At 45.2% G+C, this 14,019-nt stretch overlaps 1 protein-coding gene across 2 annotated transcripts in view; it reads left to right on the top strand.

Moving 5' to 3' along the window:
• Positions 1–14,019, top strand: part of Mtus2 (microtubule associated scaffold protein 2) — a 363,820-nt gene that overhangs the window by 240,559 nt on the left and 109,242 nt on the right. For both annotated transcript variants that reach the window (XR_012910593.1, XM_075971941.1), the window contains exon 6: positions 13,446–13,607. Coding sequence is in view for 1 of the 2 variants with exons in the window: in XM_075971941.1 (XP_075828056.1) it covers positions 13,446–13,607 (162 nt within the window). In the remaining variant the exon portion in view is untranslated. The remainder of the gene's footprint in view (positions 1–13,445; positions 13,608–14,019) is intronic.

The following is a 14,019-nucleotide window of genomic DNA, read 5'->3' as shown; positions in this document are numbered from 1 at the left end:
AGATGGTTGTGAGCCACCATATGATTGCTGGGAATTGAACTCAGGACCTCAGGAAGAGCAGTGCTCTTAACCTCTGAGCCATCTCTCCAGCCCTTTTTTGTACTAATACAAGTACAACCCTTCATTTAACCAGTGGCTCTTAGTTAGGCAGAGGCCAGGGCTGCAGATAAATACCCAGGAATGCACAGAACAACACACACTGGTTGGTCTGAGATGCAGCTAGCGTTGAGAGATGCGGGGCATAAGTAGGAGTCCTGCAACTGTGCAGAGAAATGCAGCCAGTGTGCTGAAAGAGGACGTGAAAGTGATCATCCCTGGAGACCCCGAGGGAAGAGATTGAATGCTCTGGAACCCAGGAGGGGGAGACGATATTGCTTAGAGTTCAAGGGAGAAGTGCTATTTTGATTTTCCATCTGCCACACCTACACAAAACCAACATGGTATTCATTTCCTGGGAGGCTGTTAAAATTCCCTCCCCTCTTTAAGGTTTCACGTTTCCTAGAGGCTTCTAAGTAGGCCACTCTTTTTATGAGAACTCCATCTCGGGATGGAGAAGAGGCTCAGCAGTTAAGAGTGATTACTGCTCTTGTAAAGGACCTACATTTGGTTCCCAGCACCCACCTGGTGGCCCATAACTACCTGTAACTCTTATAGGGGATCTGATGCCCTCTTCTGGTCTCTGCAGGCACTGCATGCACATAGTGCATATAAACTCACACAGGCACACATATACACATAAAAATAGTAGGTGACTAATACAGATAAATCTCACCTTGATGGAATAACCAGATCCTGGCAGCTGAGGTATCTGTACATACATGGAAAAGAGCTTGGGGTTTAGTTACAGTGACTCACTTTTTAATACTTAATTGATTTCTCAAGATCCCAATGGAATTTACTGCCAAATTAGGGCTCAATAAAAGTGTCTGACATGGAATAAATTCACGAATACCTCAGATGTCTCAAAATGGCTAATTAAATAGATCTGTGACCAAAAAAAAAATTTAGATCAGAAATCAAATGCCCAACTTTCTCAGAATTCTTTTAGTCAGTGCTGCTGTATGAAAGCCCTTGATCATTTCTGTAATTCCTTATACTGTGCTAATACCTTCCACGGAATTTAAATTGAGTTCAAATCATATGATCTTATCTTTTCAGAACTCCCATATCAAGCACATAATTAAAATGCTACACTTTCACTGTCTCCCTAAGATAGTAAATACTAAAGGAGTCAACAAGGAAGAACCAAAGGAGGGGTGTTCGTGGATAATGATGACTTAGGCTTTAAGATAGGGAGAAGGATTTGCTACAGCGAGACTAACTGATAGAACAGAGGAATGGCACACAGTTGCTTTGAATTCCACAAAGATCTCTTGGTGTATCTTAGGAGCCCTCGGTTTCTTAAGTAACTAGCCTCCCTCCCTCAGTGTTTGACTATATTATTGGTTTTTTCAAAGCGGTCCTGACAAACACTAAATAGAATTTACCAGAGCAGAGAAGAGCCAAGAGTTCAGAAGTCCTGGGTTTGGTGATGCTGGCATTGACCCTTTGGGAGTGCTTCTACGACAGAGGGAGTCCATATAGACATCCCCTCATCATGGCATCCTTTAGTAACCAGCCATCTTTATTTGAATAGTTTTGAGAACCCACAAAGGAGCTTTGTTAATCTTCCCACTACTGCTATGACAGAGTGCCTGGGACTGAGTGACTTCTATAGGAAAGAGGTTTGTCCAGGCTCATGCTCTGGAAAGCCACGGGCATCTTGGCATGTCTGATACCTGGGACCTTGTAGTGAGGGCTTGGTGCTATTGTGTGTGTGGCAGAAAAGCCAACGGACTCACAGAACAAACACAGAGAAAAGGGGCCAAACTCCAGGAGCAGATAGGCCATTCTGATAGAAAACCAGTGATCCCTTCATGAGGGCTCTACCCCTGTAAGCCAGACACATCTACCAGCCCCACCCCCAACACTGCTGTGGTGCAGAAATGAGCCTCGCTGTGAGTTTTGGTGAGTGAGCACCATATTCACAACACAGAGGAACTGAGCAGACACACACAGCATGCAGCGCTGAATGAGCTTGACAGGCAGCGTTCATTGAGTACCAGGTCCCCCACAACGTGCACTGCCTGTCTTTCCTTTAGTTTTCTGATTAACCTTATGGAAGAGCACTTGTTAAAAGCCTCTGCTTTCTGGCTTTGCCTTGAAATAGTGTGAGGTTTGCAGTGGCATTGCCTGGCACTCTGGGATCTGACCATTAAAGGCCTTGCTGTCACCATGTATCCAGGAACCTTTGGGAGTCTGGGCTCTACAGAAGGAATCTAGCACGTTCTTGTGGACATAGAAGGATTTTTCCCCCTAATGGGCACCTGATGGTGTAGGTATTCCTTATACCTCAAAAGAGCCTTGGATGGGTGGGCTAATAGTCTCTGATCTTTGGGTGAATGTAATTTCCCGCACACCCGGAATTCTGTGTGGGAGAAGGCTCCGAGGCTACTTCTTAGCCCAGAAGAAATTTAAGTTTGTGTTGAACGAAGGAGAACTGAGCTGGCATGGATGCTCTTCCGTTTGTTAGGATGCAGGTTACTGGGGGAAAGATGGGCCAAGAGGGAACAGTTCCCAGTGCTTCCTCTTTACAGCCAGCCTCCTGCGTGGGACCACTGCGGGTTTCTTGGGAAGATAGGGAGGCCAGGGAGATCTAGCAGATGAAAGACAGCAGGCAGAACAACTGGACTGACGGACTCTGCACGAGGCGCCATGCTGGGTTCCTGGGTGTATCAAAGCCCATGCCGCCACTTCCCCATTGCTGGTGTACCAGGGAGTGCCAATTCCCCGATGCTGGTGTACCAGGAAGTGCCACTTCCTCGATGCTGGTGTACCAGGAAGTGCCACTTCCTCGATGCTGGTGTACCAGGAAGTGCCACTTCCCCGATGCTGGTGTACCAGGAAGTGCACTGAGCGCCTTTGTCGTATTTTCCTGTAATTAAATTTTCTGTTAGTATATAGAATAGTAGGTTTCCATATGACATTAGCATACACATGTACTTTGTATCCACCCTTCCACCAGCTCCTTCGGCCACCATCGCTGGTCACCTCCTGTATTCCGAATAGTCCATCTTCGGCTTCTCGTTGTTCCAAAAGGCTGCCAAATGTACTTCTTCTTACAACTATAAGAAATCCCACCTTGGGACTGGATAGATGGCTAAGCAGTTAGGAGCACCAGCTGCTTTTACAGAGGACCCAGGTTCCATTCCCAGTACCCACATGGTAGCTCACAACCATCTGCCAACTCTGATCTGACACCCCATTTTGGCTTCTTCAGGCACTGCATACATGTGTTGCATATAAGTCATGCCAGAACACAGATAGACATACAAAATAATAAATCTTCATAAAAGGGAATCCCATCTTCATGGGATAGCCAGGTTGTTCTATGTCACATACAGGTATGGGCTTAAGTCTAGATTCAGAATATGAAAAAAAGCATATTTGCTTTCTGAGCTTGGCTTATTTCACTTAACGTGGTGATGTCTCCTCCCATCTATTCGCCAGCTCTGACCAATTTCATATATATATATATATATATATATATATATATATATATATACATATATATATATATGGATGAATAACACTCTCTGTGTTTACATGCTGCATTCTCTTTATCCACTAGCCTGTTGTTGATGGATAACTGGTTCTGTATCTCGACCCTCTCAGATGGTGCAATAAGTATGGCTGTGTCTCTGTGTGGTGCTGACTTGGAATTCGTCAGGTGCATACCAAGGAGTGGTATCCCCCGGGTCATATGATAAGAGTCTGCTTTTAGCTTCGTGAGGAACCTCCATACTGATTTCCGCAGCAGAAGCACACACATTTATATCCTCACCAGCATGCTGATTTGCCTTCCCCAACATCACCCTTTGCTGGTTTGTCTTCTTGGTGATACCTATTAGGCTAAGATAGGAGGAGCTCGTTGCAGTTTGAATTTGCATTTCTCTAGTGGCTAAGAATATTGGACACTATTGTTGCTCTTGAATTTCTTTTTTTTACAACTGTCTGTCAGGTTCATTTGCCCATTGATTGATTGAATCCTTTAACTGGTATTGGAACTTTAGAGTTCTTTCAAGATCCTGTGCCCTTATCCCCTGAAAGATGTGGGGACATGAAAGATTTTCTATTGTTCCATGGTTTTCTCTTAGGTATGGTGGTTCTTCTTGCTGTGAAGAAGTTTTTCATTTTAAGGTAATGTTGTCAATTTGGGGGAGATTATTGCCTGGCTTGTGCCTCTGTCTTGACATGTTTTACCCATGTTTTCCTCTCAGAGTTTCAGAAGAGTTCAGGCCATACATTAACGTCTTTGATCCATTTTGAGTCGTTTTCTTCAGGATGGGGAGAGAACACAAATTCTAGCTTCATTCCTCTATGTATGGACATCCAGTTTTCCAAGCACCACGTGTTAATGTGCCTTTCTTTTCTTAGGGGTGTAACTTTGACATCTTTATAAACAAATAGGCAACTTTAACTATGTGGGGCTCTATCTGGGTCTTTGGTTACGTTCCCACTGTCCCATGCGTCTGCCTCGTCCCAGTACCATTCTGGCTTTGTGGCTATAGCTCTGTAGTATAATTTGAGACCAGGTGTTGAAGGCCTTTGGCGTTATCCTTTCTGCTAAGACTTCATATGAATTGTAGAATTGGTGTTTTTCCATTTGGGGTTTTGTTTTAGATTGTTTGTTATTGTTTATTTCTGTGGAAAATTTCATTGGGATTTTGAAAGGAATGGCAGTGAATGTCTATACCATTTTTGGTAACATTTTCACCGTATAAACCTTACTGATCCCTTAGCACGACCAGGCTCTCCATCTTTCAATGCCTTCTTCAGTTTCTTTCTTCTGTATCTTAAAGTTTTCATTGTGAAGTTTTCCACTCCCTTAGATAGCTTCATTTTTCGACACTGTTGCTAATGGAGTTTTCATGCTGGTTTCTTTTTAGCAAGTTTGTTGTTGGAATATGGAAAAGTTGCTGTGTGTCTACATTTATTTCTATCCTATTTTGCTGAAAGTGCTTATCAGTTCTAGAATCTTCTGGTAGGGTCTTCAGGGTCTGGTAAGTATAGTCAAGATACCTGCAAATGGGGGTATTTTGCCTTCTTTCTTTTCTGTTTTTAACTTCGTCCTCTTGTTTTTCTCCTCTAAGATTCTGAACACTATGTAGAATAAGGTGGAGCAGTGAACATGCTTGTCTTGTTTTAGATTGTAAACGGAATGTTTTGCTTGTTTTGCTCATTTTGTGTAATGCCTGTCATAGACATACTGAATTATGATGAGGTAATTCCCTCTATCCTGTCTTTCGGGACACTTACCTGACCTTTGTTCTAGGCCTTTTCTGCTTCTGTCAAGATGGCTCCTGTGCTGTGTCCTCTCCGGTGTCATCTTCATTGGATGCATCCAGCCTGGTCTTGGTGTGTGATCCTCTTAATGAAACACTTTAACTTGAACATGTAGGGGATGAGGCTGAGGCGATGTTAACACTTAGCTTCTGAGACTGTTAAGCCCAGTGAAATATATATATATATTTCACATGATTTCTTTCATTTTGTAATCCAGCAATCAACCAGGGCCATCTGTGTGACCATGAGGTTTAGAGCACATGGCACTTGCAAAGGACCTGAATTTGATTCCCAGAACCCACATAGTGGCTCCCAATGAATGGTAACTCCAGTTCCAAGGGACCCAATGCTCTCTTCTGATCCTCCTGGATACTGTACATACATGGTGGAGGTACATACATATAAGCAGGTAAAAGCAGCAAAACACATTAAGTAAAAATAAACAAATCTTTAAAAACCAAGTTATGGGAACCCCTGAAGTTGGACAGAGTGCATTTTGCGTGACAAGATAGGTATGAACTTATGAAGATCAACAGTGGAATGTTACAGGGTGACTGTGAAATACCCATCAGCACCTCATGAACTTGAACCTTAGTTCCCAGCTCGAGGAACTACTGTCTGGGCATCTTTGGAACTGTGACCTAGCTAGCAGATGTAAGCTTCTGGGGGTAGGTCATGAATGTAATAGCTGCTTCTGGTCTTGGCCTGGGTACTCTTGAGTCCAGTCCACAAAGACAGGAATAAGCCATGAGTTCTCATACCATGGACTTAGCCACTTCAGCCTCCATGCCTTCCCGACCATGAGAATATATCTCCTTCCTTAGGTTGCTTCAGACAGCTATTCTGTCACAGCCACAGGAAAGGTAGCTCATCCACATGGTCATGTAATAATAATAATAGCAGCTGTTAGAGTTTGTTACTGAGATGTCCAGGTCACCCTTTAGTATGAGATAGAAACATACATAACATATATATGCATATATACATACACACATATGTAGTCAGTGTGTTAGTTGTCTGTCTGACATAACTTAGGGCAGGTTTGATTTTGGCTACTGGTTTCAGAGGGTTTTATTCCACAGTTACTTGTCCCAGTGTCCTTTGAAAGAACATATTGGTGGTGGGAGTATATGGCAGAGGAGCTCCTTCCACAGGAAGCAGACAGTGTAATAAGAAGAGACTAAGAATAGCATACCAGGATACACACACACACACACACACACACACACACACACACACACACACGACCTTCCTATGGCTAAGTCCCACCTCCCAAAGTTTTCGAACCTCTCCCAAGAGTGCCACCAGCTGGTGACCTAGGCGCTAGCATATGACCCCGTGAGGGAAATTCCGCATGCCAGCCAGCCCCAGTACAGAAGTTAAAATATGCAAAAGACAGGATATGAAACATTCAGTTAGTACTTTAATAATTCAGCTGAATTTTGTCACCAAGTTATAAATGCCATTAAATGAATGAAATATGCATCAGTTGGTTAATCATGCACACAGAACATTATGCAGCCTGATTGCTTGGGAATAGTCCTGAAAGAAGCAGTCAAGAGAGTAGCTTAATCATCCTACTTGGGATAAGTATTCAAAATCAATAAAATATGTGCCTTAGAGTTTGCAATAGTATGCCTACATTATTATTAGCTTTCTGCCTTTTTTACAACTTCCCCTTTCTGTGAGAAGCTCGTTTTGTTCTGGCTAGTTCTGACCCTCTTTGCTGTTAATTCTTCTTTTGTTGAATTTTTAAAAATTAAAATATAATTATATCATTTCTGTCCTCCCTCCAGCTCCTCCCATGCCTGCCCTACTCACTCTCAAATTCATGGCCTTTTTTTAAAAATCATTATTGTTAAACACACACACATACACACACACATATCAATATACAAATACAACGCGCTGAATCACTTGGTGGTCAAGTTAGGGGTCTCATCCCGGGGAGAGGCTAATTCTCTCTCTCTCTCAGATGTCAGCAGTTATCCATAGCTCTTTGTCCTCGTGTGGGACCCTATGAGACTTGCACCCCTCCATGTTAGCTTGTCTGCTGGAGCTGCCATTTCTCAGATCTCGCTGAGGCAGCGTATTGTTGAGGTATCATGGCTCCAGCTTCCCTTCCATTTCTAGGAGTCACAGTCTCAGGTCAGACTTCCTGGTCCTCAGGCTCTTGCGATCTTTCTGCCCCCTCCTGAATAATCAGTTCTTCTTTTTAAAATTTAGTCTTGGTGATTGGCCTTCCCAGTAGGTGAAGACTGGAGAAGAGCATTGAGTGTGGATGGGAGGTCCTGAGGGCCCAGCTTGGCATCAGGTGATGTGGCATCACTCTGTACTCTTCAGGGTGATAGTGACGTCTTCCCCTACTCTTCCCAGTGCCCATTCATTGTTTAATGAGCATTTGGGTTTTTCCACTCAATCATAAATTATGTCTCTATCAATGTTTATGCACGGATTTTAGGCTGTATATGTGATTTCATGTCTTTTGGGCATATACCTCAAGCAGAACTGTTGGTCATTTGGTAACTGTACCAATAACATTTTGAGAATATGCCAACCTATTTCCCAAAACTTTGCTTTATAATCCAACAGCAACATCTGTCTATACATTTTATTATAATTCTTCGTGTGTGTGTGTGTGTGTGTGTGTGTGTGTGTGCGCGCGCGTGCATGCATGTGCTCAAGAGACATTCGTCTGGTAGATGGGGTATAGTAACTTGTTGTGGAAGGAATATATGGACCATCCCTGAGACAGAGGGACATCATTTATGGCCTCGCCCATTTGCTTGAACTTGATCACAGGCGTCAGCAGGGAGGATGGGGAACGTAGTTCACTTTACATCCAGGACTAAAGGAAAAGGCCTGACCAGACCTGACTCTCTGTCATCCGAAGCTTCGCCTCTGAGCTGTTCTACTTCATTGATTTCCTTTCTTGAAGCCAATACCATTCCAAGTGTGTTCACTCCAGAGTGAAACACCAGATGAGTCTCCCATCTTTCATAGTCTTACTTGGAAATTTGTCTTGGTTTAACTGGAGAGAGTTCAGCAATTATGAGCACTGGCTGCTCTTGCAGAGGATATGGTTGGGTTCCTAGCATGCACCCGAGGACTCACAGGCATCTGCAAGCTCAGTTCCAGGGGATCCAACGTCCCCTCCTGGCCTCCAAGAGCACTGCATGCATGTACTTGCAGGCAAAATGCAGGCAAAAAACACTAGTCCACAACAAAAGGAAGAATAAAGAAGACCTTTAAAAATGTTGTCTTGCCTAGGCTTGGCCCGTTATTTTCATCACAGAGATTCTAGTCTCTGCTCAAGAAGCGCTATAAAAAACAGGTCACGTGTTAGTGAGAAACCACTTAATATTGAAAATATACAGCCAACCAAAGATTGCCATCTGCTGTATACAAAGAACTAGAATAAACTTGGTATAAAGCCAGGTAGATGCCGTGGATGGGCATCTTAGGGAAGAGAAGGAAAACTTGAGTATCAGTACCTAGCTGAGAAGAAAGCATCTCAACTCTACAGCCTGATGGAGACTTCAAATCAATTAGTAACACAGGCAACGGACTGCAGTGTGGAAGAGCTGATGTCACCCGTGTTCGCTTGGCTGTCTGCAGGTGAATTCCGACAAGCAATCTGGAACGCATGTGTGGAGGCTTAGGGCAGCTGAACACATTTCCTCCTGTCCAATCAGTTTACTAGTAACAAGATGGGTATTGTCTTGTCTTCCTTGGGATTAGCAATCCATTTTGCTATTATTCCCACCATTTTCTGTGTGAAATGGCTCGTCATATTTTATTAAAGCAATTGTATTCCATCTTTTCTTTAGCCTTTTATCCTGATGGGATGATTGGATTTTCCTCGCCGTTCCCCCTTTTTCTCTTTCTATGTACTGCAGGCGATCTGATGTTAATCTTCAAAGACTTCCCAAGCCCCTTGGATAAATGGATTTATTAGAATGACTGACCGTAGAAATTAAAGCCAGCATGCAAGTTAATAACTAAGACCTAAGAGCATCCAGGGTACCAGGCAGGAATGTGCTGTCTTGCACTAACTCCTGCAAGAACTTTTTTTTTAACTTTTCATTTTCTTATTTTATGTGTAAGGGTTTGCCTACATGTGTGTGCGTATACCATGTATGTACCTGGTACCCAAGCAGGCCAGAAGAGGGTGCCTGTTCTCCTGGAACTAGGGTTACAGTCAGTGGAGAGTGATCATATGGGTGCTGGAAACTGGACCCTGGTCCTCTGGCAAGAGCTCTTAACTGCTGAACCATCTTTCCAGACCCCTGCATCAACTTAAAAGTCCCCTGGCGTTAGCCTTCAATTTTCATGGTAGTCTATAATGCCAATTTTCTCACCCCCACCCCCATGAATGAAGAGACCGACACAAGGATGTAGCCAGTGTGAGGGACAGTATCTTTGCCTTGGACGGTTCCCATGTCTGTGCCTGGCTGGTGTTCTTGCTCTCCTGTGGTGAGGTGAAGAGGTGGATACATTGCCTGCCTCTTTCAGGCCAGAGCAGTGGAGGTTCACAGGAACGAGGTGGCTAAGTGGGACCTGTCACTGCTGGTCACCTAGGTGCTGTACCATGCTGCTAATCTCTTTTTTTTTAAACTCTTCCCAAGCAAGAGCTTGATGCTGTCCCCATGGGGTCAAGTACGTGGACATCCCTAGACATCAGGGGCCATTTCCAGATTCAGGATGCTTTTCTCCTCCTGAACAGACATCTTTGATGACTGGCCAACGGGAGCCAGTTTTCAAAGAGTGGGCCTGTTTGTTACCCGTGGTGGGTGGAATTACGTTTTTTATACTTTTCTTCTTTTCAAGGTGGTAGAGGTCTGGCCTCAGAGGGAAGTGCATAGCTTCCTGACTCAAGGAGCAAGTCCTTGCCATCCTGGAAGACAGCCAAGTCTCTAAATTGACATGTTCACTGGATAAATTGCATGTAACAACGTGACGCCAGATGGGAGACGATTTGATAACAGGGCTTTTGAACCCTGCGAATGTTACCAAAAGAAAAACAGTCTGGTCTTAAGAAATGTTTGATAAATTGTTAAATAAAAGACAGTGTGAGGACTTGAGCACTCTATTTCGTTTCCACCGCGTGTTTCGTTGAATAGATTATGGTGGCGGCAGCGGGGTGCACGTCAGCTGATTCCCCATGAATTACCTCCAGCAGCTGAGCCCCACTTACCTCTGAAACACCCCCACAAGCGCTTAGAACGTCTCTGAATTCAGGCGCTGACTGATTGAGCGATGGCTGTTTAATTCTGGGCCCACTCAGTCTTTTACTCCTGGGATGCATGTCCCCACCCACCCCCAACCCCGCGCTGGGTTTTCACAGGCTCCTCGCATGCTTCTTTATCTGATACCGGCTCCGCAGACCCTGTTCTGTGGACTTTTGGTGCTTCTTGTGGGCTTGTGGAGGTCCTGCACATTCTCTTAGCCGGGTTTAGAACTGTTTAGAGGCTTCTACAGTGACCGAAGGGAACTGTGCCATGCCAGCTGCTCCAAGCAGTAGCCAGTTCTTATTTGTCGTTCTTAAAGCGGCTTTTCTCCCAGAACAACGCTAGTCTCACCAATTTTAAGAAGACCCTCAGGTCTTTCTGGGGAGAAAAGCAGTGATCTCAGACTCCAAATAATGGAATGAAATCTCCAAATATCATGAATGTTGAGGCCATTTTAACAATGCCATCATTTTTTTTATTTATTAAAGATTTCTGTCTCTTCCCCGCCACCACCTCCCATTTCCCTCCCCCTCCCCCATCCACTCTCCCTCTCTAGTCAGCCTGAAGAGCAATCAGGGTTCCCTGCCCTGTGGGGAGTCCAAGGACCTCCCACTTCCTTCCAGGTCTAGTAAGGTGAACATCCAAACAGCCTAGGCTCCCACAAAGCCAGTACATGCAGTAGGATCAAAACCCAGTGCCATTGTTCTTGACTTCTCAGCAGTTCTCATTGTCCGCTATGTTCAGCAAGTCCGGTTTTATCCCATGCTTTTTCAGACCCAGGCCAGCTGGCCTTGGTGAGTTCCCAGTAGAACATCCCCATTGTCTCAGTGTGTGGGTGCACCCCTCGAGGTCCTGAGTTCCTTGCTCGTGCTCTCTCTCCTTCTGCTCCTGATTTCAATGCCTTCATTTTTATGCAGGCCAATATAAGTGAAATATGGTGACCCTCCTTTCAAAGAGATGAAAAGACATTTAGTCTCTCTCCAGTGCCTTGTCTGTCTTCCAGTTATCGTCACCTGCTTTTCACAAATGGGCAGGTTTGTTCCAAATGAGCCCTGATCAGCCTCTCGCAGTTAGCAGAAGAGATCCCAGACCTCCTTCTACCAGAGGGGCATTTGGAAGCCTTCTCTCTTAAGGCCACTATCATTGTCTTTAAGGGTCACATACAAAGTTTCAGAAGATGCCGAAGAATAGTTCAGGCCACACTGTTTCTACTGGACTCGGACCCAAGCTGCTCTTCCTGGGTCCTGGATCCTCAGAGTATCGGAGCAGTTGTTTGTGACAAACGGTCCTCCAGACAGAGACTGCTTCTCTCTGGGTAGCAAACTGCAGCTACTCATCCATTCCTTCTGCCTTCTGAATAAGTAAAGCTGGGGCTGGGCAGATGGCTCAGTGGTTAGGAGCCCTGGCTGCTCTTCTGGAGGACCTGGGTTCAATTTCCAGCACCCACAGGGTAACTCACACAACTATACCATTCCAGTCTCAGGGGATCTGATGCCCTTTTCTGGTCTCTATGGATACTGCACACATGTGTCTTGCATAGGTACAAGTGGGCAAAACACCCCTAAAATAAAATTTTAAAGTTTTCAGTAAAAATAAGTAAGTAAAGCAGCAATGCAACCTCATGCATCTGGAAGGTTTCCCCATCTCTGACCCTACTCCCACTCCACCCTATACCTCCACCCTATATCCCCACCCCCACCCTCTGCCCTCACCCCTACCCTATATCCCCACCCCACCTCTACCCTAAATCCCCACCCCCACCCTATATCCTCATATCCACCCTACACCCCTACCTCCTCCCCCACCCTTAACCCCCTACCCTCTGCCCCCACCCCAGGCCTCCTCTTCTGGATTCCCCAGATTCTGGAAACAAATGTCCTTGGCCAGGGAGACATATATGTAACCCCCGTCACTGGATATCTGTAGGTTCTGCATCTGTGAATTAACACATATGTAACCCCCGTCACTGGATACCTGTAGGTTCTACATCTGTGAATTAACATATATGTAACACCCATCACTGGATATCTGTGGGTTCTGCATCTGTGAATTAACATATATGTAACCCCCGTCACTGGATACCTGTAGGTTCTGCATCTGTGAATTAACATATATGTAACCCCCATCACTGGATACCTGTAGGTTCTACATCTGTGAATTAACCAATTGCAGAGCAAAGCTTCTCAGCCAAAAACTGTGTCTATGCCAATATCCTCAGAACTTGTCATTCCTCCCTAAACCTCGGCCATAACATCTCTCTGCATAGCGTTTACATTGTATTATTAATACACAGGCGTTACCAACATTCTGGGCCTGATCTGACGGTCATGGAAGCTTCTATAGAACCTATGCGCACATCATACCATTTCACACAAGGACCTTGGTCATCTACCATCCTGTGTTGATATCCACAAGTGGTCTGGGAACCACGGGGGACTGTGTGTGTTTATACTCCCAACTCTCCTCCATCTCTCACGCTCCATTTCAGAAGAACACTGCTCCCTCCACCCCCACAAACTCCCCAGTTGATGCTTGTGACAGCAGACTGTTACACATACATGTAAGCAAGGTATGTGTGCGTGCATGCACATGGGCATACCGTTGTGCAGTTAGTTCCCTTCACTGCAGAGGGTCAGAATCACAGATACTACGTCCTGACTAAAGAGAGCTCTTTCCCACAGCCATTTCCATTGCTTTTCAAGGTCATTCACTGAAAGGTGTGTTCCTGAGCAGATGGCGGCCTTAGGATTGGCTGGCCAAGCCTGAATGGCAGGTGGGTCCATCCACCTTTCATGAAGTTGTAATGAACCTGCTCTCTGCTTCCCACAGGCTCCACCTTTGGGACTGAAGAGCAGCCACCTCTGAAGCCAACTCTGCCTTCTAAGGACACACCCAAGGGAGCCAGTCGGGCAGCCCCTGCATCTACCTCCAATGCAACAACACCACGCAGAAGTTTACTTCCGGCACCAAAATCCACCTCCACGCCTGCTGGTAAGACCTTCCGCCTTTCAGGAGCTCCACAGTGGAGTGTTTGAAAGTCCCTATGTCCAACCGCTGCTTAGAAGAGATGACGGAGGAGTCTTAAGAGGCATTTAAAGTTAATAAATACTACAACATATTCTTGTGTTTATACTCTCCTCCGCCTGTCTGCTAACCCTCTCAATGACACCATTTTGGTTTGAGGAAGCAAGAGCCAAGCTGTTTTTAAGAAGACTGGCCCTTGGCTAGGGGCAAACCTTGGCTCTAGAAACCATTTGAAAGGCTTTAGGGCAAGCTCAGCCAGGGCTTCAGAACGCAAAGGGAACTGCTGCCCTCTGCTGGCTGTGAACTTAAGCCGGCAAACCTGGACAGACCCCAGCAGATTGGGTAGTTTGTGTCCCAGCAATGGCTCCAGAGCCATGGT

The sequence above is a fragment of the Microtus pennsylvanicus genome, chromosome 1 (assembly GCF_037038515.1).
Source record: "Microtus pennsylvanicus isolate mMicPen1 chromosome 1, mMicPen1.hap1, whole genome shotgun sequence".
Classification (NCBI taxonomy): domain Eukaryota; kingdom Metazoa; phylum Chordata; class Mammalia; order Rodentia; family Cricetidae; genus Microtus; species Microtus pennsylvanicus.
This window is presented reverse-complemented; position numbering and strand designations above follow the sequence as displayed.